Genomic DNA, 25,721 nt, shown 5'->3' with positions numbered 1-25,721 from the left:
TCAAATAGCTCGCGTTTCAAACATTCCCCCGAAGCGGCCACCCGCTCACCCCACTCTCCCCCCCCCCCCCCGTGAGACGCCTCAAGGAAATCAACGGAAGTCCTAACTTAGTTTGGCGAAATTTTCATTAAGTTTCGGAGCAAATTGTGGAAATTAACTGACAAAACAGCACTCGCTGGGGTGGAGGGGGCTAGCAGATTTACAGTTTGCCAAGGAACCGCTTTTGCAAACAAAAATTGAAGGATAATGGGATGCAGACAAGCTGAACGTGACTTGGTTGAATAGATTTCTGTGGTCTGCCTAGAGAGAGGGGGGGGGGAGTGAAATCCCCCGCAGACTGTTTCGCACAGGAGCCGTGGGTCATGGGGTTAAAGTTGATCAGATGCACACACAGGAAGGGAAAAGTGGGATCCCGATTTGGCGATCAGATAACGCGTTTGTTGTTGTTGTTTAAAGATTATTAATATTTAAGGAAATGGTTGTGGGATAAGTATATGCACTCAAGTCATCGATATTAAATTTTCCTCTGGATTTTTAAACCATGAAACGTACATGATTATTCGCGCGATATGAAGTGAATTAAAAGGCGGGTTAATTAACCTCAAGTGGTATGTCTGGAAAAATACATATTTGTCTGTGAAATACTTGCGGACGTTTTACCAAAGCTACCATTAAAGAACAACACATGAACAGCCTGCGCCTAAACAGATTTTGTACTTTTCAAAATATAAATTAAGCACTACAATACGTAAGTACTATATTATTATTCTTTGGTTATTTCGGTAAAGTCACGTAGGTAGAAATAAAAAAATAGAAATAAAAGTAGAAATAAATCAATTAATATATTATTAGTATTATTCGTAATATATAAAAAGGCCTACATTATTCATAATACTACATTTTTTTTCATCCACATCACAGGACATGGGTCTCACTTGGCAGGACGCATTAAAGCACGGTTCATCATCCACACGTGCGTTTTAAGAATCCACACGCGGGGGGGGGGCGCAAACGGGAGGGGAAGAACTTCAAAGGAAATCGTGGGGGAGCAAACGACCATCGTCGCGCACTGGACAGGAGGCCGGCACCACACCGAACCACCTCGACTCAAGCGGCGAGAAATTTGGCTGCCAAACAAAACGGTTGCGACGATTCAAAAACACAAAACATCCAAGACGCACACCCATCTCCAGCGCTTTGAGATCCTTCATGAACAGCGATATATCAATTGAATTTTTATTTTTTGTGCGAGCGAAGTTTGGCAATAACTGCTCCGCAGATTGTCCGCGCGTTGCGACGCGAATTGGCAACAACATCAAACAAACGAAGAAACACAACTAAGCAGTAGGAAGCTAACGAGTCCTTCCCGTGCAAGCAACGAGGGGAGTCAGAGCACCAACGCTGCCGTTGATGCTGGGAGCTGCCCCAGCCACGTGGAAGCGGAGATCAAAATCCAAACCGGCGTGCGTGTGCGTGCGCCAGGTAAGTCCGCGTGCGCGCGCACCTGCGTTCTGCTGCGGGCAGCCACGGTGCGCGACGCAGACTTTGTCAGGCAGGTGTCGGCGTGAGACATCCCGCACCGCACGCGCCACCGCCGCGTGCACGGGCGCCCGCATCGTCGCAGGTGGCCCTCGCGAAGAGGCGAGCGGGCGAAGGAACGCGTGCGGGTGCTGTGATGCGACGCGCTGCAAGGACTTGATGTGGACGCCGCTCTCAAGACAGACTGGTTGCGTGCCGACCCCTTTGCAATGGGCTTTGCTTGCTCGCATCGCTGCTGGAAAAAGGGCCTCCGCTACAGGCAATCTCTTGAGAGCTCCTCGACTAGAAGGTGCTATTTTGCCGATTCTACCACGTTGGCCGGATGTCTTTGCAGAGGTTGGGAGCGCTCACACTTTGACTACAGCCACACGCGACCGGCCCAGCGACTGCGGTGTACTCCGTGTATAGATTGATGGATGGACAGAAGTGGGACGAGTTAATACACTCGGACCATTGCTCTGCCGGCTGCCGCGCCGGGAGATCGAATCTAATTGGTGACTTCTGGATTGCAAGTCTGGTATCGCTAACCGTCCTTTGAGGGCCTAGACAATGGTGCTTATTTTGTGCGATGAGTAGTGAATAGGAGATAATGGACTTTCCTTTCAGTTTTGTCGCAACATCGGTTTTTGTTTTGTAAGCGGAGTCCTGTTAATGATTCATAACATCTTGGGAATGATGAGTCAACTGAGATGAAATGTACCATCTGTCTCGAAAGCGAGCCTGTCTGACTCAAATGTAAACATCTCCTTTGAGTCGCAAAAATACCTTGAAGAAAGCAAGACATCACACACAGGGGCGGTTTCTTCATTAGGGTGATTGGGCGACGCACCACCAATGTCATTCAACCACAGAGTCACGCTAGCCGTCACTGTGCCTCTGGATATAGTCCAATCAGCGTCATGCTACGTTCTGTGGAGTACCGCCTCTTTTTGGGCGATTTCCCTCCAGCTGAGAATCGCCCCGAGTGGCCCCATAGACTTACATTCAAAGATGTTTTTTTTCGAACGGGGGCGCTGCAATGCATTCTCTATGGCTTCCGGGAGGGCTCGCCCTAACGTGCTTACGTCATCATACGTGCTTACGTCATCATACGTAAGCACGTTTCATCCAACAATATAATTTGTCGCCACCTAGTGGAATCTTTAATAAAATAAACCTGAGTGGTTTGTTTTAATAGTGAGTATAGAAACAAACAAGATGTATTGTAAGAGTCACTTTATTTTTCATTAATATTAAAGAAGTGAAGTTGCCTTTACATGCTTAAGCTGTTAATTTATCCATTGCATGGGTGGACCTTATCCTTATCAATCATCCAGACATTTGCCCCCCCTGAGAGATTTTGCAGGAGCCGCCACTGATCACACATGTAATAGCAATCTCAACTAGACGAACACTTGGAAGGTTTATGTGTAGAGAGGTATTAGAGCAATTTCCGAATTACTTGAAATCATTAAATCCACAATTGACCCTTATGGCAGGACCCCGGGGTCCCGAATAAACGGAAGTCAAAATCGTAATTTATTTATTTGTGGCGACTCCGTCCCACGGCGCACACGAACGCCGCGACCCGCCTGGCACGGATCATTCTGTTGTCGTGTCGTCCGACGAACGCGCAGAAGAGCTGAACAAGCGAATTCACTCCATGCTCGGGTATGGGCAGGATCATAAGTCTTATCCAAATCTGCTCAAACTGCCTATACGACTTAAGTCCTTTATTTGTCATAACGGTTTGCATAATACAGTGAAACTGCTCTCTTATCTTCATTATTATTTGTGACCTACCAATGTCTGCAGTCAGGATCAATCGATGACAATCCCGTTTACCTGCAGATATTTAACAGATGAGATGCGTTGCACCATTAATTCCTCCTGTTTGATAATCCATATGTATCTGTACAGATAGTTTTTTTTTGCGGTTAAGCCATAGTCCCCACATACCGCTCGTATCAATGCGGATAAGAGGAGCGGCCACCCACTACTCTGTAGAGTAACATTGGTATAAACGTTTGTTACAATATGAACAGCGCCTTGAAAACGCGTACTATTTTATGTACTGTTTACAAAGTGTGTTCACAAATCCACACTGAGAAACACGATGATTGTTTTTTTCTGACTTCATGTGAACGAAAAGACACAAATCCGCCCGTTTGCTCATTGGAAATAGGTACATTTCTAAATACCACTGTCCTGGTCACAAAAGCAAAGTTTGTGGGGAATAATCGCCATTTTCTGTACTTTTAAGGCATAAGCAATTACCAAATACAGTAACACTTACTCCCCGGGAATAAAAATTGTGTTGCATAGTGTAGTTGCAGTAAGATAATCACGTTGGCACCATGTAAAATATCGCCAATTTCAATGTGAACGTCAATAAGTAATTCCACGCCACTCCCTTCGTCACGTAGAAAAATATTTGCCTAATTATTGCAAGTGTCACGCATCATCACTTTCCATTGAATGGCTGCCACCATAAATAACCGACATGAAAAGAAAACACGCATTCTAAACGGAGCACGCAAACTTTCCCACAGCCTCCACTGGGCTTTTGTCCGTTTAAGAGCATTAAAATTAATCGGAGAAATACATAGATACCAAGGCAGGTTAGCCCTGTATTTGTATTCTCTCACTGGCCTGCGATTACAACATCCTGAGACCACAAGCCAAAGGAGGTTAAACAACCTCTTTCCCTTCAGTCTTTTCACCACCGTGCCCGTTTGCAGTGACACAAGGTTGCTGCTCGAAGGAAATTTACTCAGCAGCCATAAATAAACAGTCGCATTCAGGGCCAAGGTGCGGATCATTGCCGGCTTTCTAATTCACTTTATTTATTTAAATACAATAAGCGCCGCTTGCAAGAGAAATAGTAGCAGAAATGGGGCAGGCCACCTCGTGAGAAAGGCCGACAAGTGAAACGCAATTATTCGGAAGCCACTGGAGCTATGCGCTTTGAAATCGAAATTGAAAATCGATTTCTTTAGAACTGCTTATTGTGTTTGGCTTGCTGTCCTTCTCCCAGCACCTCCGATTAGCACGGTTGGCTACGTACGGTGCGAAAGAAGTTCAACACACACGCATACAACTTTAACGACGGAGCGGAGACCGAGGGAAGGCGGCGAGATGTGAACTAGCTCGCCTGGTATACAGGAGGTCGTGGGTTCGATCCCGACCCCGACGCCTGTATAACTGGAGTTTGCGTGTTCTCCCCATGGCCGTGATGGATTTTTCTCCGGGTCCTCCAGTTTTTACCTCCAAATTTAGAAACTCGCGTTTAGAGTATCCGGCTACTGCTATAAACCTCCACGTGATGATAAGCCACTTCGATGAGCTATCATTTGTGGTGGCCAGGTCGCTTCTGAAAAAGAGCTACGTAGCTCAGTGGGCCTTAACCTGGTAAAATAAAAAAAAAGTGTTTAGTTTTTGTTTAGTTTAGAAGGGAGTCCACAATGGGACAGGAGGAACTCTGGGAAAGATTGGGAGAGAATGCAGTGAGGCCTTTCCCCAACGCAACGGGGGCTGCCACTAAGCCAACCACAATCCTTCAAGCCAAAAACATTCACCCGTGGGTACTGAAAGAGGAATGTTCAATTTTGAATTTAAATTAAGTAAACACGCATGACGAATTGCCAAAGCGATACGTTTTGTCGGGGCACGCGCTTGCCGACGACGAAGACCTGAGATAAAGCGGCACGCCTCTTTTAAACTTTAACACTCGTTTGTGTCCACCACCCATGTTTTGGTGGACTCACCCACAGTGCTCGACCACCACACTCCAGGTCACATCAACACACTCGCTCGCTCGCTCACCCACCCACTCATTCCCTCAATCACTCACCCACTCATTCCGTCACTCGCTCACCCAATCACCCATTCGTTCACTCACTCACCATGCTACAGGTCGCAACTACATATTCGCTCACTCAACCAATCACCCATGTATTCACTCACTCACCACTCACCTTACTGCAGGTCACAACAACACACTCACCCACTCATTCACTCACTCACCCACCCACCTATTCACTCACTAACCCACCCACCCACTCACTCACTAACCCACCCACTCATTCACTCCTTCACCCACCCACTCATTCACCCACCCACTCATTCACTCACTAATCCACCCACTCATTCACTCACTCACCCACCCACTCATTCACTCACTCACCCACCCACTCATTCACTCACTAACCCACCCACCCATTCACTCACTCACCCACTCGCTCATTCAATCCCTCACTCACTCACTCACTAACCCACCCACCCACCCATTCACTCACTCACCCACCCACTAGCTCATTCAATCCCTCACCCACCCACTCAATCACTCACTAACCCACCCACCCATTCACTCACTCACCCACCCACCCATTCACTCCCTCACCCACCCACTCACCACGCTGCAGGCCAAAGCAACGTGTCTCTCCGCCTCTTCCCTCACACTGCACAGCTTTGGAATCCACTCTCCCCGTCGTTGTCTCTTTACCCACGTTCTCACAACCTCTGCTCGATTCAAGCAAGGCGTTGACGCTTATCTATCACAAAGTCAACATTGCTGCTCGTTGCAGGCCTCTTGCCGTATTAGGCCTGTACTCAGCGGCCACAATGAATAACGCAGGGGGAAATAAGCCCACTGTTATTATCTGCGTAATGCATCCCGCAGATATGGTGGCTGGTAATGGCTGCGTTTGATACCTCGGCATGGAAAAGCAATATCGTCCATATATTTATTCAATTCCCAAACGCAGCCTTGATGCAAGTTGGCTCTGCGACCTGTGCACACGGGGCCAGTTAAATGAAACTGCTTGTCTCTCCCGTTTGTTTTTAATACGAAGCAATACAAACTCAGCAGAAAAAGCCACGCGTCACTTTATGGACACTTCGCGCAAACGGACCACCAAAGTCAAACTTTAAAACGCAGTTTGTTATTTTAGGCAAGGTTCAGTACTCACACTTTCCATAAAAGTTACGAGAAAAGAGGTTTTTGTTTTATAATCATTTTCTATCCGCTGCTGGATGAATGCCTCCCCACGCCGTCGCCATCCCTCGCGGCCACCGAGTGCCACTACGATCCACCTCACCGCTGCAATCCACCTCGCCGCCGCACGTTAACTGCCCTCGGCGCTCCATCTCCACGGAGCGCGTCCTCATTATCGTCTTTAAATTCTCGTTGTACGAAATGGTAATTGATCTAATCTTCAAGAATCCTCTTAAACCACTATGAATATTTTGTATTAGACCATGCTTCCCTTTGCCTTGAGGTCAATTTAATTCTCTAAAACGTGATGCTTTTCGAAGTAAGGTTTATTGAAAACAGAAATGAATATGCAAAGGGGAAAAAAATGGGGGGCCCCCAAGACATCTGGACCACCCTGTGAAGTCCAGATCTGTTACACTTAAATGTTTGTAAATATTCTGTCGTATTCCGAACGACGACGCACCCCAGGTCTCCCTTTCAAGAGAGGTCATGTATATCGTGTGGCTCAAGGGTCCTACATTCAATTGAAGAGGGCGAGTGGAGGGGAGTAGAGTGAGATGAGAGGTAGGAGAGTGTGTGGACGGGAGTAGAGTGAGATGAGAGGGGAGAGGTAGGAGAGTGAGTGGAGGGGAGTAGAGTGAGATGAGAGGGGAGAGGTAGGAGAGTGCGTGGAGGGGAGTAGAGTGAGATGAGAGGGGAGAGGTAGGAGAGTGAGTGGAGGGGAGTAGAGTGAGATGAGAGGGGAGAGGTAGGAGAGTGCGTGGTGGGGAGTAGAGTGAGATGAGAGGGGAGAGGTAGGAGAGTGCGTGGTGGGGAGTAGAGTGAGATGAGAGGTAGGAAAGTGTGTGGAGGGGAGTAGAGTGAGATGAGAGGGGAGAGGTCGGAGATTGTGTGGAAGGGAGTAGAGTGAGATGAGAGGGGAGAGGTAGGAGAGTGCGTGGAGGGGAGTAGAGTGAGATGAGAGGGGAGAGGTCGGAGATTGTGTGGAGGGGAGTAGAGTGAGATGAGAGGGGAGAGGTATGAGAGTGCGTGGAGTGGAGTAGAGTGAGATGAGAGGGGAGAGGTAGGAGAGTGTGTGGAGGGGAGTAGAGTGAGATGAGAGGTATGAGAGTGCGTGGAGTGGAGTAGAGTGAGATGAGAGGGGAGAGGTAGGAGAGTGTGTGGAGGGGAGTAGAGTGAGATGAGAGGGGAGAGGTCGGAGATTGTGTGGAGGGGAGTAGAGTGAGATGAGAGGGGAGAGGTAGGAGAGTGCGTGGTGGGGAGTAGAGTGAGATGAGAGGTAGGAAAGTGTGTGGAGGGGAGTAGAGTGAGATGAGAGGGGAGAGGTCGGAGATTGTGTGGAGGGGAGTAGAGTGAGATGAGAGGTAGGAGAGTGTGTGGAGGGGAGTAGAGTGAGATGAGAGGGGAGAGGTCGGAGATTGTGTGGACGGGAGTAGAGTGAGATGAGAGGGGAGAGGTAGGAGAGTGCGTGGAGGGGAGTAGAGTGAGATGAGAGGGGAGAGGTCGGAGATTGTGTGGAGGGGAGTAGAGTGAGATGAGAGGGGAGAGGTAGGAGAGTGCGTGGAGGGGAGTAGAGTGAGATGAGAGGGGAGAGGTCGGAGATTGTGTGGAGGGGAGTAGAGTGAGATGAGAGGTAGGAGAGTGCGTGGTGGGGAGTAGAGTGAGGTGAGAGGTAGGAGAGTGCGTGGAGGGGAGTAGAGTGAGATGAGAGGTCGGAGATTGCGTGGAGGGGAGTAGAGTGAGATGAGAGGGGAGAGGGAGGCAGGAGCAAGTCCGTGGAAGAACTTGAAGACAGTGAGAGTGACCTTGAAGCTGATCTGGGACCGGATTGACAGTGGAAATATCAGAGGACTAGGCTGATGCGGCCTCATTCACGGGTATGGGCGACGAGTCTGGCAACGGCACTGCGGATCGGAAGGAGTCTGGAGGAGGGAGGCACAGGAGCCATTTATGGTTACAATATTCAGTTGTGACTAAAGCTGTAGAAATGCAACTCATTGTCATTTTTGGAAAATGTTAAAATCAATAAATGACCTAATAAAGGACCTAATAATAGAAAATAAAAATGCACGGAGGATTTAAATGCTTAATGTTCAGTCAACAAGGTATGGTCTAAAAATGGAATGCAGTAATCCATTTTTTTGTCCTTATGCACGGGCAAAAATGCTTGCGTAACATTTCTGGCTGTGTACTAATGGGCACTCATGGTAGACTTTCCAAAAAATCCCCTTATAAGGCACCCACAAAGATAAATATAACTGCGTGAGAATGATGTGAATGTGCTTTTTGCAACGTACCGAAAAAAAGGTCCTTGACCAAGTTTGGAAGTTGCGAGTGCCAATTGAGACTTCTTTATTTTTCCCTTCACTGAACGGGAATATCTCGGCACAAGAAATGACAAACAATGAATGGCCATGCCAAATCCATTTCATGACTCACGAGCGCAAAAGATAAATGCATCGTACAATTCATCGGGTTTTTTTTGGCAGAACTTTTGGCGGATAATTTTCTGCGCCCCCTACGTCTTCCTTGCAAAAAAGAACGCTTACAACCGCCGCCTGCGTGTTGTCGCCGTTGGGCCGCATACATCTCCCCGCGTGTTGTTGGGCACCGTGTCCGACGTTTCGCGCCGCGTACCGAGAGCTTGACATCAGCCAGCAGCTGAATTCGGAAAGGCTCTGGCCATCGCGCCGAACACGCGGCACGACCCAAAAAGCACGTCGGGCGAGCCGCACTCTGCCCTCCCCGAGTTATAAAATAAACTCAATAATTGATCGAACGTACAAACCATTGCGACAATGCAAACAAGGCCGTGCATGCCGGTATCGCTCAGTGATAACGCACGACGACATACCCACGACAGCACCGCACGTCCTCTGATGGGGTCGGGGGAGTGGGGTCGGGTGGGGGGAGGTTCACCTGGCTTGCGCGCCAAGCGAACCGTAATGGCCATCTGTGTGAAATTACCGAGGAGCGTGCCCCGACACAGACGTCACCTCGAGAGGGGCTGGCGGAAGAGGTGGGAGAGCGAGGTGAGGGTGAGCCGCGGGGATTCTTCGTGCCCTCGTTGACGAGTGTCTGCGTGTGTGTACGTGCGTGTGTGCGTGTGTATGCGTGTGTGTATGTGTGCGTGTGTGCGCGTTTGTGTACGTGTGTGCATGTGTCTGCGTATGTGTGCGTGTCTGCGTGTGTATGCGTGTGTCTGCGCGTGTATGCGTGTGTGCGTGTGTGCGTGTGTCTGCGTGTGTGTGCGTGTGTCTAGCGGTTAAGCGTGCTGCGGTAAGAACCCTGCGACCCGCGTTTAATTCCCGCTCACGACCAATATAAGAGTGACAAATATCTGCACCGGTCCTGAGCCTCCCCTAGGTCGACTCAGCCTCAAATGAGTACGTGGCGCTGCGTGTAAACATCGCCACTATGCAGACGAATGCGGCCGGGCGTGGTGCCGGCCACACCGCCCCTTCACAGGCGCTGCTCGCGAGCGCCACTTTCACAGGCGCCGTCGTCCTGCCACGTGGAGAGCGCACGGGGCCGTCGGGCAGGACGGGGTCGCACACCGCGGCGTCCCAGCCGACAAGACGCCAGTCCTCGCCCGCCCGCCCGCCCGCGCTTGTACATATATGGGGCCGCCTTCGCTCACCGCTGCGCATTCTTAGGATTCGCGGGATTTTTAGGATTTAGCCGAAATTTCTCGGTGAGCGGAGGCGCCTTTCGGCGCGACCCAAAACACGCGGCGTTACGGCGCGCGCGTCCGTGCGAGCGCGCGTGTTTTTACGCTGTTATTGTTTTTGGTACGCGGCGAGGGGTGGGGGGGCGGTTGGGGGAGTCGGTGAAGGGGCTAGGAGTTTTTTTTTATGCTGTTTGAGTTGCGTGTGAGTTTACAGGTTGGTTGCATAATTACAAGGCAGCTCCCAAGCGCTGCCCTCGCCAGCCACAGAGTTGTTAACCTTGAAGCGAGGCCAAGGGCTCCGTCGACTGCTGTCAAGTTCTTTCGTGGCCCGCCGCTGCACAGTTCCCCCCCCCCACCACGTTCGTCGTCGGGTTTTACCGCGCGCATTCGGTGGGCTTAAGAAGCTTCCGGCAATGTGCGGCGAAACGTCGGACACGGTGCCGTACGGCAATGCACGACACATGTCGAGGGGGACACACCGGGCGTGTGGGGGGGGCTGTCTTTTTTTGACCGCGCTCAGCCTCGCGGATTCGCATCGACAAAATGAATCGCCGCTTGAAAGCGCTCTCCTCAGGTGCTTTGCAATGGGAAAGTACAAAGTCGCGTCGCTCGCTGCGTGAGCGGTAGTCTAAGGCCTCTCTCTCGAAGATCCATGATAGAACAAACATACGAGCGGTCGTACCAATAGGAAGGAAGAGGTCAGGGGAGCGTTGCCACCTCTCCGGGCTTTTCCAGGATTGTCCTCGTGTTGAGGCAGCCGTCCCGTGGGACAGTAAATGTCCCGCGTTGTTTTTTTGTGTAATGACATGCCGCTCAACGTGACGCAGTCACACGTAAGTCTTCCCCCCCCGCCCCTTCTCTCTCCTGGTACCTCGGGATATTGTTCTTCTTCCCAAGGAAACCCCTCCTGGTTTGTTGCTACCTCATCAGAGGCGGCAACCCTCGGTCGCAGGGGTGAGGCTGCGACGTCGTCGACGGGAAGGCGTGGAAACGCGGTCTCGCCGCACCTCCCCTAATCCGCGCGACAACAGAGCTTGGGCGTGAACTCGTGCCCGCCTTGTTGATGCGTTTGCGGACACAAACATGGGCCGGGGCCGGTCCTCACACGAGGGGTTGCGTGACAAAGAGCCCGCAGGAAGTCTTGACGGGACAGGGAGAGAGCGAGAGCATCTGCTCCAAGGGGGTAACCGCCGGGTTTGATGCCGATTACAACTGTGGCTGTCGCCTGATGAGGCTGGTTGTAATCAATGTCGTGCTCGAATTGTAAATGTGGGCTTACTCTCCAACACACCGGAGGTGTGCCGAACCAGTAACGAATTGTCACGTTTTGTTTACGTGACAAGCCTTACTAATTGGCTGTGTCGGGTGGTGGCGGGTTTAACGACACATTCATATTTACACGGTCTAACAAAAAAAAAACCTCCATCATGGCCTATTACTTGTCCGTCGGTTTTCGCGGCTGTGCCGGATCAACCTCCTTTTCATCTTTTCACCGCCGTGCGCCGTTGTTGTCGTTCTGCCACGACGAGACTCGGAGCCCCTTCTCTTGGGAGGCTTCTTCATTGAAGCACTTTGCACACGTAGCCAAATGTCGGACTTCACGCCGAAGGGCACACGTGGGTAACAACCTCACCCCCCTCCCCCCCCCCCAAAAGCACATCACGGACGGCTGACGCGTGCTCTTCCTTGGCCAGGAAATGCGAGTGCCCCTCGTGTTGGCTTAACTAGATGCCAAGGAGGCGGCTGCGGTGAACTGCCTTTGAATGACTAAACCAAACAATTGAATAACCTTCTCAGACTTTGCTTTCAGAGTTGACGTCGAGCTCTGGCAGATGAAGGACGCACAGAGTGCTGCGCTGCCGAACAACAAAGCGTCCTGAGAATGAGCCCTCCGAAAATACACGTCGGCAGAGAAAAACCAAAACAATTTTTTTGCAACAGGCCCCTAGAAACACACCATCGTTGACTGTTCTGTGGCAGGTAAAAAAAAATACACTTTGTTATTGTACTCCTGAAAAACAAAAGCTCTTCTGAGTCGTAAAGCCTCCGAGATAACCCTTTGCTTAAATCCTCAACCCATGAACCCTGACGCTGTCCCATTCCCCACCCCGACTCCATCCCCTCTGTGGCCAACACCACCACCCCCCTCTCTCCAACCCCCCCCTCCACCCTTGCTGGCCACTGCCTGGTCACCCCCCTCCCCATCACCCATTCCTCCCCCTACCCCCCCCCACTCCGGCTGGCCACCACCACCGCAGGTAACAATGAGATCAGGAAGCGGTAACAACCAGAGCCGAAGCAACAGCGCGGAACGGGAGACCGGGTGCGGCGAGCTGCCGGGCTCGGGGCCAGGAGGAGGAGGAGTGGACGCTCGCGACAACGCAGCGCCGGCTCCCCGAGACCACCGCGCCGGGACCATGAGCGGCCGCGAGGAGGCGGCGGCGGCGGCGCCGGAGAGGACTCCGGGGCCAGCCAAGCAGCGGCACGCGCGCAGAGGGGGCGAGCTGAGCAAGAAGGACCTCCTGTGCCTGCTCAGCATCTTGGAGGGGGAGCTGCAGGTAAAGTGGACGTATGCACGTGGGGCGCCGCGGTGGTGAGATATTAACCACCTCGCCTGGTATACAGGAGGTCGTGGGTCCGGTCCCGACCCCGACGCCTGCTGTATATTTGGAGTTTGCGTGTCTCTCTCTCTCTCTCCCCGTGGTCACGTGGATTTTTCTCCGGGTCCTCCGGTTTTTTCCTTTCCAAATTTAGAATCAACATCACGCGTTACGAGTATTTGGCTGCTATAAATCTCCACGTGATACGCCACTTCGTTGAGCTGTCAATTGTGGCCAGGTCACTTCTGAAAAAGAGCTAGACAGCTCAGTGGGCCTTACCTGGTAAAAATATAAGTGGTTTAGTTGAGTTTTTAGTTGACGTATGTATGGTGAACTTCTATCGCATGGTACGCAGCCAACTTTGCTAATCAGAGACATGCGTGGGTTGGGGGGCGAGTGAAGGACAACAAACTGAGCGCACACAAATGAAACTGTTCTAAGCAACACGTCGCCCCGCCACGGTGCTATCGGTCGGCACGCTGGACTCGCGCGATCGCCCGTTCCATCTTCCAGCGCGGCAGTTGAAACAAGGGTCTGCACCTCTCTTGGCCGTTGGCCAACCGGCAGCATGAATTGTAAATGTTGTGGATTTGCTCTCCAACACACCGGTGGGCTGAAGCAGTAACTAATTGACGCGTTGTTTACGTGACGAACCTTACTGGCCGTGTGTGTCGGGTGGTGGGGGGGGTTACGACACATTTATGCAATCTAACCCAAAAACCTTTATTATGAATAAATGGGTGGCATCGCAGTCGTCCGACAGGTCACGTGCGGCGATGGGGGTCAAGTATGGGTACTCCCACCCATGTTCCAAATGTCTGGTCAGGGTGGAAGAGTAGGCTAAAATACCTGCTAGAGAGCCCCCGAAGCAGAGGTCCTTCTCAGCTGGGTCACTCCAATGGGTTGTGGATTCAGGATGCGTATTCAGGCTTTTTGTTGTGGAAGTGTCTGGCCAGGATGTGCCGTGGTTGGAGTGACACGACTGGCAGTTGGAAAAAGTCCTGGTCTTGGGTGTCAACTTTGCCTATCCATCACTTTTTAAAGCGCATTTTTGAGAGGTTCAGAGTGGTTACCCTATGGGACAGACTGTTCCCAGCCATGGTAATGTAGAATGACCTACCCTTCGTGCCATTGGAACATACCACTCCTCCATAACTCGTAAAATCTGACACTTTTTATTTAAAAAATTTAGACTTGTTAAGGTATGCTTTTGACATTCTTCAAGAAAGGTTTCACTATTTGTTTTTTTCCAAAGGCCACATTTTGTTGCTGCAACGCTGCTTTCTTTTTTTTCCCTTCCAAGCGGCAATTTCAAGGCCGTGAGTAATTGGCCAGAGGTGGGTGGGAGGCCACGTGGGAACACATTTGCACCTGAGAGGCAGTTTCTCCATCTGAGGTCCCGTCATTCTCTGGCGACCACCCCCGGTGATGATGCGAGTCCAGCTTCAGGAAAAATTCCTCAAGCACCTGTCAACCAAGGCCGGAGGTTTCGTCTGAAACCCATTTTGAGGCCGACTGAGCTCATGCCACGGCGGGCCGTAATTGCCCGAACCTCGTGACGTTCGCGACGTACGCATGAAGTAAAAATTTCGTCCTCGGAGCCAGAAAAACAGAAGCGCGTCACGAGCACTGCGCACCTGCACGTGGCTCTGCGTGCGTGCGCGCGTGTGTGTGTGCGCGTGCGTGTCGCGTAAACACACCGTTTAATGGGGCCACACACCTGGCCGGCTCCTGTTCCAACGAGGGCGCTAACCGTTTCACCCCGCTCACCTCGCTGAAAACACGGCGGAACGAAAGCTGTGACGCGGGGCACGGCGAGTACGCGGACGCGACGTGCCGCACGCAAGCAACTCCACGTATAAGTGAACGTGTTTGAGTGCCACAGCCCTACTCATTGGCTTTCCACATCAATATTATCCGGCAGCAAAGAAAATTCTGGAGCAGAGTTTGGCGAGAAAGAAAGAGCGATTTGCCAAAGGCCTCGTGTTTGTCCGGGTATCGGGAGCACTATGGCTGGATCCTATTATATGTGCATTTTACTTCACATATCTTCACACAAAAAAACAGCAGATAATATAATTTGCCGCAACTTTCGGGTTACTAGTCTTAATCTTGCTTGAGTGCGGATGGTCATACTTCCAAAAGACCGCTTCTGGGTGAATCATATCGAGGTCAAACTGCGGATGAGTGGCAGATAATAGGATTCGTTTTCCACCACTTTTGGATTTGTCCCCATCGCTGCACAAAAGCATGGCTCATAGGAATAACAAATGGACAGATAATAGCAAGGTCCATATATCAATTAATGGGCAGAATAATAATAATGGGTAAAAGTAATGTATGCAAAAGGAAGTTCTCTCAAGTGGCCGGACATTAGTTCGCACCTCACTTAGCTTCGATGCACCTAAAGTTGATAGTGAGGCCATGGAAAAATGTAACACAAAACTAGCATCGTAGGGAAGATGGCAACAACTTGGGGAGACGGATACACGGGGGATGTGTGCCTTTGTTTTTCCTGCAGACTTCAGCACCCTACAGCATTGGAATGGCATCACACACCGTGAGGAAACGCGGTCATAAATCAAAAACGCGTAAGCCTTAATTATTTTTCAAGGGGTTTGCCAAAGGCCCTTTAGCGTCAGGAATAATAAAAAAAAACCTAAGCAGCTCTTACACACAACACGCATAGTACGCCATGTCCAATTCTTAGGGCGTGCTTCGAGCAAATTCAACATTCACGACAGCTCCATTGGTGACGCTGCGCGTGGGACTTGCAATTCGGAGGTCGCCGGCTCCATTCGATCTCCCGGCGCAGCAGTTGAAAAGATGGTGAGGGTTTCATGAATCACCTCCTTCTGCCTCTTGTCCACCAATCAGTGCAGATTGGTGGACCACAGTTTAGTCGAGTGGCAAAAGTTGCGTGTGGTGGGGCAATGGGCGGCTACTCGCCCCTCTTCTAGGTAGTAGGCCAAATACTCCCAAAGAGGGTCTCTCTAGAGCGCCCCCGAGTGAAAGCCTCTTCCGCCAGCAGTGGCGAGCAGGCAATTGCAGAGCTGCACCTTTACCGTTTCACGAACTCTGTGAACTTATTCGCTCACATTTTAGTTTCCCGAGTCTCTTTGTATTTACGAGACCATTCTTTCTTGCTGTAAAAAAACAACAACAACAACAACCTAGTTTGTATTTTCACAGGCGTATGTAGATGCCGTTCGTAAATAAGCGCGCAAAGCGTAGGGAAAGCAGCGGCCGTAATTATAAAGCGAAACAAAAAACGACCGTCTGAAAAATGAATAACGCGACGCCGACTTCATTAAAACAACAACAACAACAACCGACTCAATAAACGGACGAGGCCAGTAACTAAAACGGACAAAAAAAAAGCGAGCGGCCGAGTGAGCTCAGCTTCCTCGGGAGCCATCGGAGGAAGGGCCGCTCCCTTCCTCACAGTCACACAAAGCTCCCCCCGGGGGCCTGTGCCTCACCAGTCACTGCTAGCCGGGGGCCTGTGCCTCACCAGTCACTGCTAGCCACACAAAGTGGCCGGCACGCTCACAACGGCCATGTCGGAGCCGGTGGGTCCTCAATTTTTTTTTTTTAGCACGGTGCCCCTCCAAATCAAGCAATCAAGACCACTGGTCCCCCACATGCCCTCCCAACCCCCGTCGCCTCTCTCCCCAAGCCCCCTCTAAGTCAACGGCGGTTTGGTGCGTGTTGTCCTCCCCCAACACCCCCGATTATCACGGTTGGCTATGTACGGCGCGAAAGAAGTGTTGTGTATTGCTGTTACCTGCCTCTGACATTCCCAAGTACACATTTGAAAGAAAAAAAATTCCTGCACGGTGTCCACGCTGCAACCTGTGCCCCCGCCCCCCTACCCCCGTGAAAGAGTAGGAACCGCTGCACTTAGGATCTTTGGTCTGACATTTCAGTTTGCCCATTGCAAAATAAACCGGGTTCTAAATTGTGACGATGAGTTCCGATCTCGGCCTGGTATTGCACAGCCGTTTTTTAAGTTGTGCCGAGTACAAACTGTTTGGAGCCCAACCGCGAAAACCGACATGGTGGTAGTACCATTTGGCGTTTTACGGCATTTTGAGACGCAATTAAATTTAGACGCTTTATACATAGACTAAATAGTTAATGTAAATGTTGTATTTATTTTGAGGCCTAAAAACGTCAGTTTGCTTATAATGTGATGTATAGCTGAGCACAGGATATACATATGCTCGATATCATGTTGCGACGGCTTTCAAAAGTACGTGGCCGTTTCTGGAATATCTCTCTGAAAGGAACTGCCGGTCGGTTAAGACACATTACGTTGAGTGCTTTTTTGTGGATTTTCACTTATTTACAGTGCCCAAGTGAGCCGGTCGCCCCCTCCAAGTCGAGACAATGAATCCCGCTAATCGGGAGAGCACAAAAAACAATTCACGGCGAGATATACGGTTACCAAAAACGGCGCGGAGACTTCCCGAATAACACTCGATCTATTTACGTAATGAATTGTGCGCAATTTAAGAGGCAGGGGCCTGCGTAATGGGAGCTTTGAATATCGCTCGGTGCCGTGGACATTCCGAGCCTGGCAACTGTGCCACGACTGGCGCCACGGCGGCAAGATGTTAACTACCTCGCCTGGTCTACGGGACGTCGTGGGTTTGATCGCCACCCTGATGCCTGCAGTTTATGTCTCTCTTCCCGTGGTCGCATCAATTTTTTCTCCGGGTCCTCCACGTTTTCCCTCCACATTTCGAATCACGCGTTTACAGTATTTGGCCGCTAAAAATTTCCACGTGATAAGCCGCTTCGTTGAGCTATCGTTTGTGGTGGCCAGGTCGTTTCTGGAAAAAGAGCATCGTAGCTCAGTGGGCCTTGCCTGGTAAAATACAAAAATAGTTTAAATAGTTTGGTTTTAGTTGAGGCAGCGGCGGCCATGGCTTCGATCTCTCCGACGTGAGCGGTAACGCGGCCGGCGCGCGCTCGCGTGTTCACCCAACCCCCCCGAGCAAAGCGGCCACACGCCGGACCCTGCAAAGTGTTCGCGTTCGGATCAGGCACTAAATCAAGGGCTCCGCATGTAAGAGCCAGAGAGCCACTTAGCTGCTAAGCCCGGACTTCAATGTTTTCGTGTTCTGACCTCTGGTGTGTGCCGCGTGCCGTCGCAATGACATCACGCCGTGCGCCCGGCACTTCCCTGTCGGTTTTTTTTATTGTCAAATAGCAAACGAGGCCACCAGCAACAGGCTCCCCGCTCTGCGTGTTGAGTAAGAGTCACGCGAGCAACATGCGTGACAGAGCTCACGCGAGACCCCGAACACAACAAATAGGCAGATAGATTTATTTTCATCAGGAAGGGCCCAATGACCTGCTTAGGCTATATTTCGCGGGCGTCCCGCAACAGGTACAGATGCCGTCAAGTACCGATGTTAAGAGACGCAAGCGTGGTGGTTACATAGGTCGCGATGCAAAACCTAAAGTGTCGGTACGTGCTTCACGTGTCGCGTGAATGGGGGGAACCGGTCGATAACGAAACAAAAAAAACCCAATCACTGCACTGTTTTGTTGAGGAATAAAAATAAAGGAAGGGAAAAAAACATGCCGTGCGCTTGAATCTAAATAAAAACCAGCGGACACTTTTGGCGAATCATTAACCTCGCTCAGGTTCAGCGGATTCCGTGGGAGAGCGCTGTTTTACGAGGATGGAATTTGAGACCCGATAAGCAAATCAATGAAGGAGTAGGCCTCTAAATTAGTGATGAAAAAACAGGACTGTTTTGGTCACAGCCTGTTGCTCAATAACAGGCGGAGGTGCTTGAGTCACGGCGTATTTTTATACGTGGATACTACGCAATGCTACTATTTATAAATGACAGGACAGCTCCTTGCAGATCAACACCAGACATCGCCCCGTGTGCTCATTAAAGATCCCAAAAAAGCAGCATTTTAGTCGAAGCAATCAGTAAGTGTATCACGCTTCGCAGATCAATGATCACAGCGCAGACGAGTTTGAACAATGACCGCTTGCGCAATTTTGGAGACGTTTATGCACCCTCAATGTTTAGAATTGGCACTTTCGAAGAAACTTAAACAAAATATCAGAGAAATCCGGCGGGATCCCAAACATTGTAATGGGATTACATGGGATATACTACGCTGGAAGAGGCGCATGGGAGCGGACAAAATTAAAGTTGTCAGTTGCACCGGTTTGCCAAACGCCACCGCCAAGGAGGAAATCATCTTCACATCCGCGTAACGTGCCGAATTACGGGCAAACGCGGTTCCACGCAGAGCGACCCACGAACACGGCCAAAAGGAGGAGACATTTGCCGCTTGCGGTTCGAGACACGCGACCACCCCGGTTAATATTGGCGGCTGTATTAACCACAAACGAGCTTCCCAGTGGACTTTAAAGATGCCGCAGCGTCATCCTGACGAGATGCGAAGGCTGTGCTGTGTGCGTGTTGCGCTGGCGCCACAGTCCAAACGTGCCAACAAAAAAAACATTTCACAATCTTCACAATCGGGGAAAAGTCAAGAGGGCAACTTCTGGCCATCTCGCGCGACTACCGCAGAATATAGCTGTCCGTGAATCACGGCGGTTTCGGCACAGCGTTGCATCGTAATAACTTGTGCGAGTAGCTTATGCGCTCTGAATTTGTTAATATGGGTCCAGTGTCCAATATGATTGTCTGTTCGTAGTTCCCAGATTTCGCGCGCGCAATTCGGTTCAGAAGCGTTTAATGTTGCTGCTGCCCCAAAGTATGAGGAACCATCTAGTTTGTGTTTCTTGGCATCTAAATTTAGCCATCTCTGTCCTCGTTTAAACCGACTCCATTAACAACACTAACGTTTAAGTGTGAACGTACTTTTACAACATAATTGCCACAATTAACTTTGTTTGTTTTTTAAATCTGCAATTGTGGAATGCTTTGATGTTGTCTGCTGGCCGAGTGGCCCCCTTTGAAAAGGAGAGCTCCTTAGCTCAAAGGGCTTCACTCAGTGGGAAATACAACTTCTGTTCAGTGATGATCATCACCATGAGGAGTCAATGGTCAAAAATTACTTAAATGGGCAAAGCCACAGAGCACCATCAAAAACAAAGGTCCCCCAGATAGCCTTAGCAGACTGTTGGGACAAGTGCTGTCAGAGAGCAACACCCATGAAGGCCGGCACAGGACACGAGGGGGGTGGGTGGCCACCACCACACCGGGCCGCCTTTGTCTCCCCAGTGGCGATGTTCACACACCGCGCCAGGTACTAATTTGAGGCCGAGTCGACCTAGGGGAGGCACAGGACCGGTTCAGATAATCGTCACCAGTGTCGTAGCGCAGCACAGCGCTAACCGCTGCACTCCCGCTCCCCCCTACTGACGGACGAGACTCGTCCGAGAAATACAGCGCGCGTTCGTGAGAGATTGGCGCTAACACCAAACGTACGAAACGATTACAAATCATCCAAAACCGCTGAACCCTTCCAACACGGAGACGCTCACCTCTCCCCGGGGCCAGGGCAAGCGCGCACACGGAAGAGTTTCTTTTTTTTACAAGAACAGAAATCGATGCATTTATTTGTTTTGTCTCCGAGACACAACGATGACAGCGCGACAGACCGGGCCCTACGCCCGGGGGGCGGCCTCTCGTGGCTCGGGAGCCTTCGAAATGGGAGGCAGCGAATATACATCGCAGCTCGTGAAACTGGCCCGGTGGCAAAAGCCACACACACGCGCACACACACGGCCTTAAACAACCGGTGCTGCGCTGCAGTGGGGAAAACAAAACCAAGACTGATGAAGACGTGACAGCTGGCTTTTTTTTACTATTACCCGAGCGATTAGCAACTTGCTGCTGCAGTGTAATGGTTAGCAAGCTGGATTTCGCAGTCCAGAGGTCGGACAGTTCAAACTCACAACTCGCCACGTTGGTAAGCTTATTAAATCCCACCCAACCCTCCTGACCCAGCAATGTAAACGGGAATTCCACAGTTTAGCCGATCAGCGGGCCATGGAAATATTTATTTATTAATACAACTTTTTGTTAAATGTTTACCAGGTAAGGCCCACTGAGCTATATAGAAGCGACCTGGCCTACAAATGATAGCTCAACGAAGTGGCTTATCACGTGGAAATGTACAACAGCGAAATACTCTTAAACGCAGGTTGATTCTAAATGTGGACGGAAAAGCTGGAGGACCCAGAGAAAATTCACGCGACCACGGGGAGAGAAACATGCAAACTCTAAATACACATCAGGGTCGGGATCACACCCACGACCTCCTGCCACCATGGGAGAATATCACCACCATGTGTGGCGAGGTAAACTGTGGGTACTCTCACCACTTTCAGGATATCTAGCCGGTGTAGAGGAGGAGGTTAAAATGCCTTCTACAAGGGCTCTCTGAAACTCCCCCCTCCCCCCCTGCCCAGTGGAGGCTCTTCCGACAGCACGGGCACGAGCAGGGAATTGCAGGGCTGCATCTTTAGCTTCCGCTACACACTTTGCACTCGTCGCACAGGTCCGTCAATGTGCACGTCACCTGGAACACGTGATCTTCCTGGAAACCACCGTATGTACAACACGCATTGTGGACACGTGATTCCCATCGACATTTGCTTCAGGGGCAAAAGACTTTGGGCGAGTTTTGACTTTCTGAGTCTCATCGGCAGGTTCAGGGTCTTCCTGTCCAAACAGACGCTGCTGGAAAAGTTTGATCCAGAACCCCCGGACACTGATGGACTTAAATATTATTAAATTTGTTTTCTAGTGACCCTATTGTAGAATTACTTATATATATTATGTTCTGCATTCTAAATCTACCAACACAGCAAATGATCCATAATATAGGTATTTTTCTTTTTTGGTTAGATCGCATAAATATAAAAGTGTCGTTAACCCCGCCACCACCCAACAGAGCCAATTAGTAAGGGTTGTCACGTAAACAGAACGTGCCAATTCGTTACTTGTACAGCACACCGGTGTGTTGGAGAGCAAATCCACAACATTTACAATCTGAGTACGACGTTTCGCCAGTAATTACAACCAGCTTCATCAGGCGACAGCCAGATTTGTGGCGGGCTTAACAACACAATAATATTTACGCGATCTAACCCAAAAACTTTATTATGAATAATATTGGTCGCGAAAGCCTACGTGTTAAACCGAAGTTCAATAGAGCATGAAGCTTGGCTGAAGAATGAGACTGCTGACAGTATGGCAGCCAAAGGAGGAGAAGGACGCGCCGCGAAAGGTGGAGCGGTGAGTTTGAGTTTATTTGTTTAAGCGCACAGCAGCAGTGAGATGCACTCTGGCACCATAGGGCCAATGCGGAATGGAAATGACGCAAGGAGGCCTTCATCCAGCAGTGGATCGATCATGGCTGATGATGTATGCGCGTTGAACTTCTTTTGCGCCATGATAATCAGAGGTGCGGGGGAAGGACAACAAACCAAGCATAAAGAGCAGTTCTAAAGAAATGAAAAGCAGTTCTAAAAAATCATGTAATGGATGTATGGCATCGTGTGGCTGTATATATATGCTTTGTGTATAAATATATAGTAACATATGTTTGTCTCTTATGCAGTCGCTGAAAAATGCGTTAGTCAGAGGAGCAGAACAATTTCCACATGAGTCATGTGGATGACATGTAAACACAAGGGGACGCATGCCGAGCGATGTGCTGCGTGATATTTCCCCTGCGCACCGCCGCCGATCTCTCCCCGCGCTCCGAGCAGCGCGTAGACCGCACATGCTGCCCTTATTCCCAGGTGGACCAAAACCAGGCGGCCGCGTAGCGCGCACGCGGGAGATGAAAGGGCGACGTGCCGGCGTAAACGAATCGCCGCGCCGCGCGTGGGAGACGAGACACGCGGTCGCTCTCTTTCTTTTTTTTTACACGTTGCAACAGAAATGCAATCTGCGACCGCACACGTGCACGGCCACCCTGCTCCGTCTGCCTACGCGCCCGCGCTTGAACCGCGAACGCGCAACGGAGCAGATGAGCTTCGATTTAAAGCTTTCGTGACTGCAGGGATTCATCTTCTTGGTTCTTTCGGTAAAGTCACGTAGAAGGGAAACAATAAAATAATAAAGTAAAATAATAATATAATAATTCTCACGACGTTTCGGCCACAACGCAAGCAGCCGTCCTCAGGTGAAGAACAGGTCTGTCGGAAAGTCGCTGTCTTAGGATTTAGAACTGCTGTCTTTCCGACAGACCTGTTCTTCACCTGAGGACGGCTGCTTGCGTTGTGGCCGAAACGTCGTGAGAATTATTTTATTATGTTTTATTTTTATTATTTTATTATTTCCCTTCTACGTGACTTTACCGAAAAAACCAAGAAGATGGAGCGGATGAGCTTCAGGCGAAAATAAATCACAGCGGCGTTCGTGCAACTCATCGGGGTGTGCGCTCAGAGCGGAGCTGGGACGAGTGGTCGATCGAGTCAAACCAATCGACTCTTTTTCTGTTGTCGAACACTCGCGGGTGTACGCGGCAATGAGACGAGCCGTCAACGGAAAACCACCGCACGAACTTCAGAGGAAAAATAGCAAAATAATAGATGTCGGCGTGGGAGGTAAAGAAGGAAGGCTTAGCTGAACCTGCCTCTCCCTAATCTCGCGACTGGTCGCGGGAGGTCACAGAGAGCGTGCGGAGCTGTGCCCGTTGCAGTCTCGTCGATCGTCGAGCGCTAGAGGGTGCGGGGGTGGTGTTCATCCTGGGGCCATTCCTGGGCAACGGAGTCTGCCTGGAAACCGTTGTGGAAATGTAGCAAGAGACTTTGGAACCACAGACTTACGTATAATCACAATGGACCCGGAGGCTAACACTGAACTCACAAAAAAACGTAGAGGCAGGGCCCACGGACTTAGCACCAACACAATTGTGCCTGGATGCCGTGCCTTCCTCTCTCAATGCAATTCCACGGTTGCACCTCTCCACACGTCGCATTACACTGTCTAACTTTCCGTTCCATTTGCTCAGCCCATCATGCTCGCGCGGTCGCTAAAACGAGACACCACTTCGTGGGGGACCGTCACCAGTTTGCTGCCCTACGGGAGGGCCCCCATCCCCGCCACAGTAATGCGGAAACTTACACCGCTGGCCGAGAGAGGGCCGCGAGCGGGAAGAGGAGAAACGCCGCCCCGACGACGCCCGTTGGGGCGAGCGGCCACCCCGACCCGTCCCCCTTATCGGAAGGCGCTGGGCGGCGCTTGCGTCGTGTGTTGCAGGCGCGGGACGAGGTCATCGCCGTGCTGAGTGGACGCGGCGTGAGCGGCCGTCAGCTGGAGGCGCGCTACGGCACCCACGAGCCGGCCGCGGCGCTCTCCGCCCTGCACCTGGCCGCCACGCAGGCCCACGATGCGGGGCCGCGCGACGACGTCTACGAGAAGGCCTCCGCCGGGGTACGCGCGGCGCGCTCGCGCACACGCACGGACGGCGTCGCTCCGTCGTTCCGCGTCCACTCGTGTCTCCCGTGTTCGTCCGTGGGAGTGTGTTTGTGCACAGCGGTGGTGTAGCGGTTAGCAATCTGCGCTACGAACCTGGCGACCCGAGTTCGATTTCTGCTCACGGCTAGAACGGGGTTTGGTACAAAGAGCTCGCTAACAGCACTGGCGCCAACAGCCTGTTAAGGCCTTACAGGGGCCTCTTTGTCTTTGTGTGCGTTTGTGTATGTAGATTTGTGTGTCTTTGTTTTTGTGTGTGTTATGTGCGCGGTGTTATATATCTGTCAGTCATCTCCGTCAGTTAGCCCACAACACCCGGGTCTGTTCCATGACCTTCTGCTACGCAGTCTGACAAATTTCACAACCCTGCCCGCGGCCAAACAACACTCGCCAATATCTCAACTGGTTTTGCAACTCTGTAAAGTCGACTCAACCTTCATATAAGTACCTGGTGCGGGGTGTAATCATCAGCACTGGCGGCATTAGGACAAATGCTGGCCGGGCATTGGCCACACGCACCCCTCGTGCTCCCTACCGGCCTTCACCGGCGGGGATACCTTCCGTCTTGCGTCTGTCACCTGCTTGCTGGCACGGACGCACGGATGGACGAACGGATGGATAGACGGATGGACGGACTGACGCATGGATGGGACAGATGGTTGGACGGATGGACAGATGGACGCGTGGATGGACGGACACACGCACGCACGCACGCACCGACGGACGCTAACCCTATCCGCGCCTTCACCCACAGCTGGAGCGCATGGTGGTGCGGCAGAAGGAGACCCACCGGCGCATGCTGGAGCAGCTGCTGGTGGCCGAGCGGTGCCACCGACGCACGCTCTGCGAGCTGGAGGAGGAGCGCAGGAAGCACGACGACTACATGGCCAAGAGCGACGACTTCACCAACCTCCTGGAGCAGGAGCGCGAGAGGTGAGGCCACCGGCGCCGACGGCGCGACACGGCGGTGCCGCTTCCGCGAACAATATTATCCATCAGAGGTTTTTTTTGTATTTGTATCCTTCTATTTAAGACCGAAACAGGAGGATGGTTTAATCACAACTCTGGCTGTCGCCTGATGATGCTGGTTGCTGTAATTACCGGCGAAACGTCACGGCACTCGAATTGTAAATGTTGTTGTGGGTTTACTCTCCAAGACACCGGTGTGCTGTACTAGTAATGAGTTGGCACGTCTCGTTTACGTGACAAACCTTGCTAATTGGCTATCGGGTGGTGGCTGGTTTAACGACACATTTGTATTTGAACGATCTAACCCAAAAAAAGCCCCCTCTCTTATGGAAAAAATACTAATAATTATTATTAAAAAATAAACAATGCGTCTTGCTGCGATGCCCTCTGCTGCCCACAACGCCTGTATACTGCACCCGTTTCATGCACGTGGTTTTCTCCCGGAAAGTGCGCCATCAATACTCAGCCCAGATTAGCACCCAGGATCTGACGAGTCTTGGCCGCATCCCGAATTATTTGGCGGCAGGTCG

The 25,721-nt window shown here is 51.0% G+C and overlaps 2 protein-coding genes across 2 annotated transcripts in view; one reads left to right on the top strand and one right to left on the bottom strand.

The window, feature by feature from the left end:
• CMSS1 (cms1 ribosomal small subunit homolog) overlaps window positions 1-25,721 on the bottom strand; it is a 171,709-nt gene that overhangs the window by 77,168 nt on the left and 68,820 nt on the right. The window lies entirely within an intron of this gene.
• LOC144948611 (filamin-A-interacting protein 1-like) overlaps window positions 1-25,721 on the top strand; it is a 132,289-nt gene that overhangs the window by 42,115 nt on the left and 64,453 nt on the right. Inside the window, exons 2-4 of the mRNA XM_078878209.1 lie at window positions 12,443-12,742; window positions 24,007-24,180; window positions 24,977-25,155. Coding sequence (XP_078734335.1) covers window positions 12,449-12,742; window positions 24,007-24,180; window positions 24,977-25,155 — 647 coding nt within the window. The 5' untranslated portion in view covers window positions 12,443-12,448. The remainder of the gene's footprint in view (window positions 1-12,442; window positions 12,743-24,006; window positions 24,181-24,976; window positions 25,156-25,721) is intronic.

This window comes from Lampetra fluviatilis, chromosome 50 (assembly GCF_964198595.1).
Source record: "Lampetra fluviatilis chromosome 50, kcLamFluv1.1, whole genome shotgun sequence".
NCBI classification, from domain to species: Eukaryota; Metazoa; Chordata; class Hyperoartia; order Petromyzontiformes; family Petromyzontidae; genus Lampetra; species Lampetra fluviatilis.
This window is presented reverse-complemented; position numbering and strand designations above follow the sequence as displayed.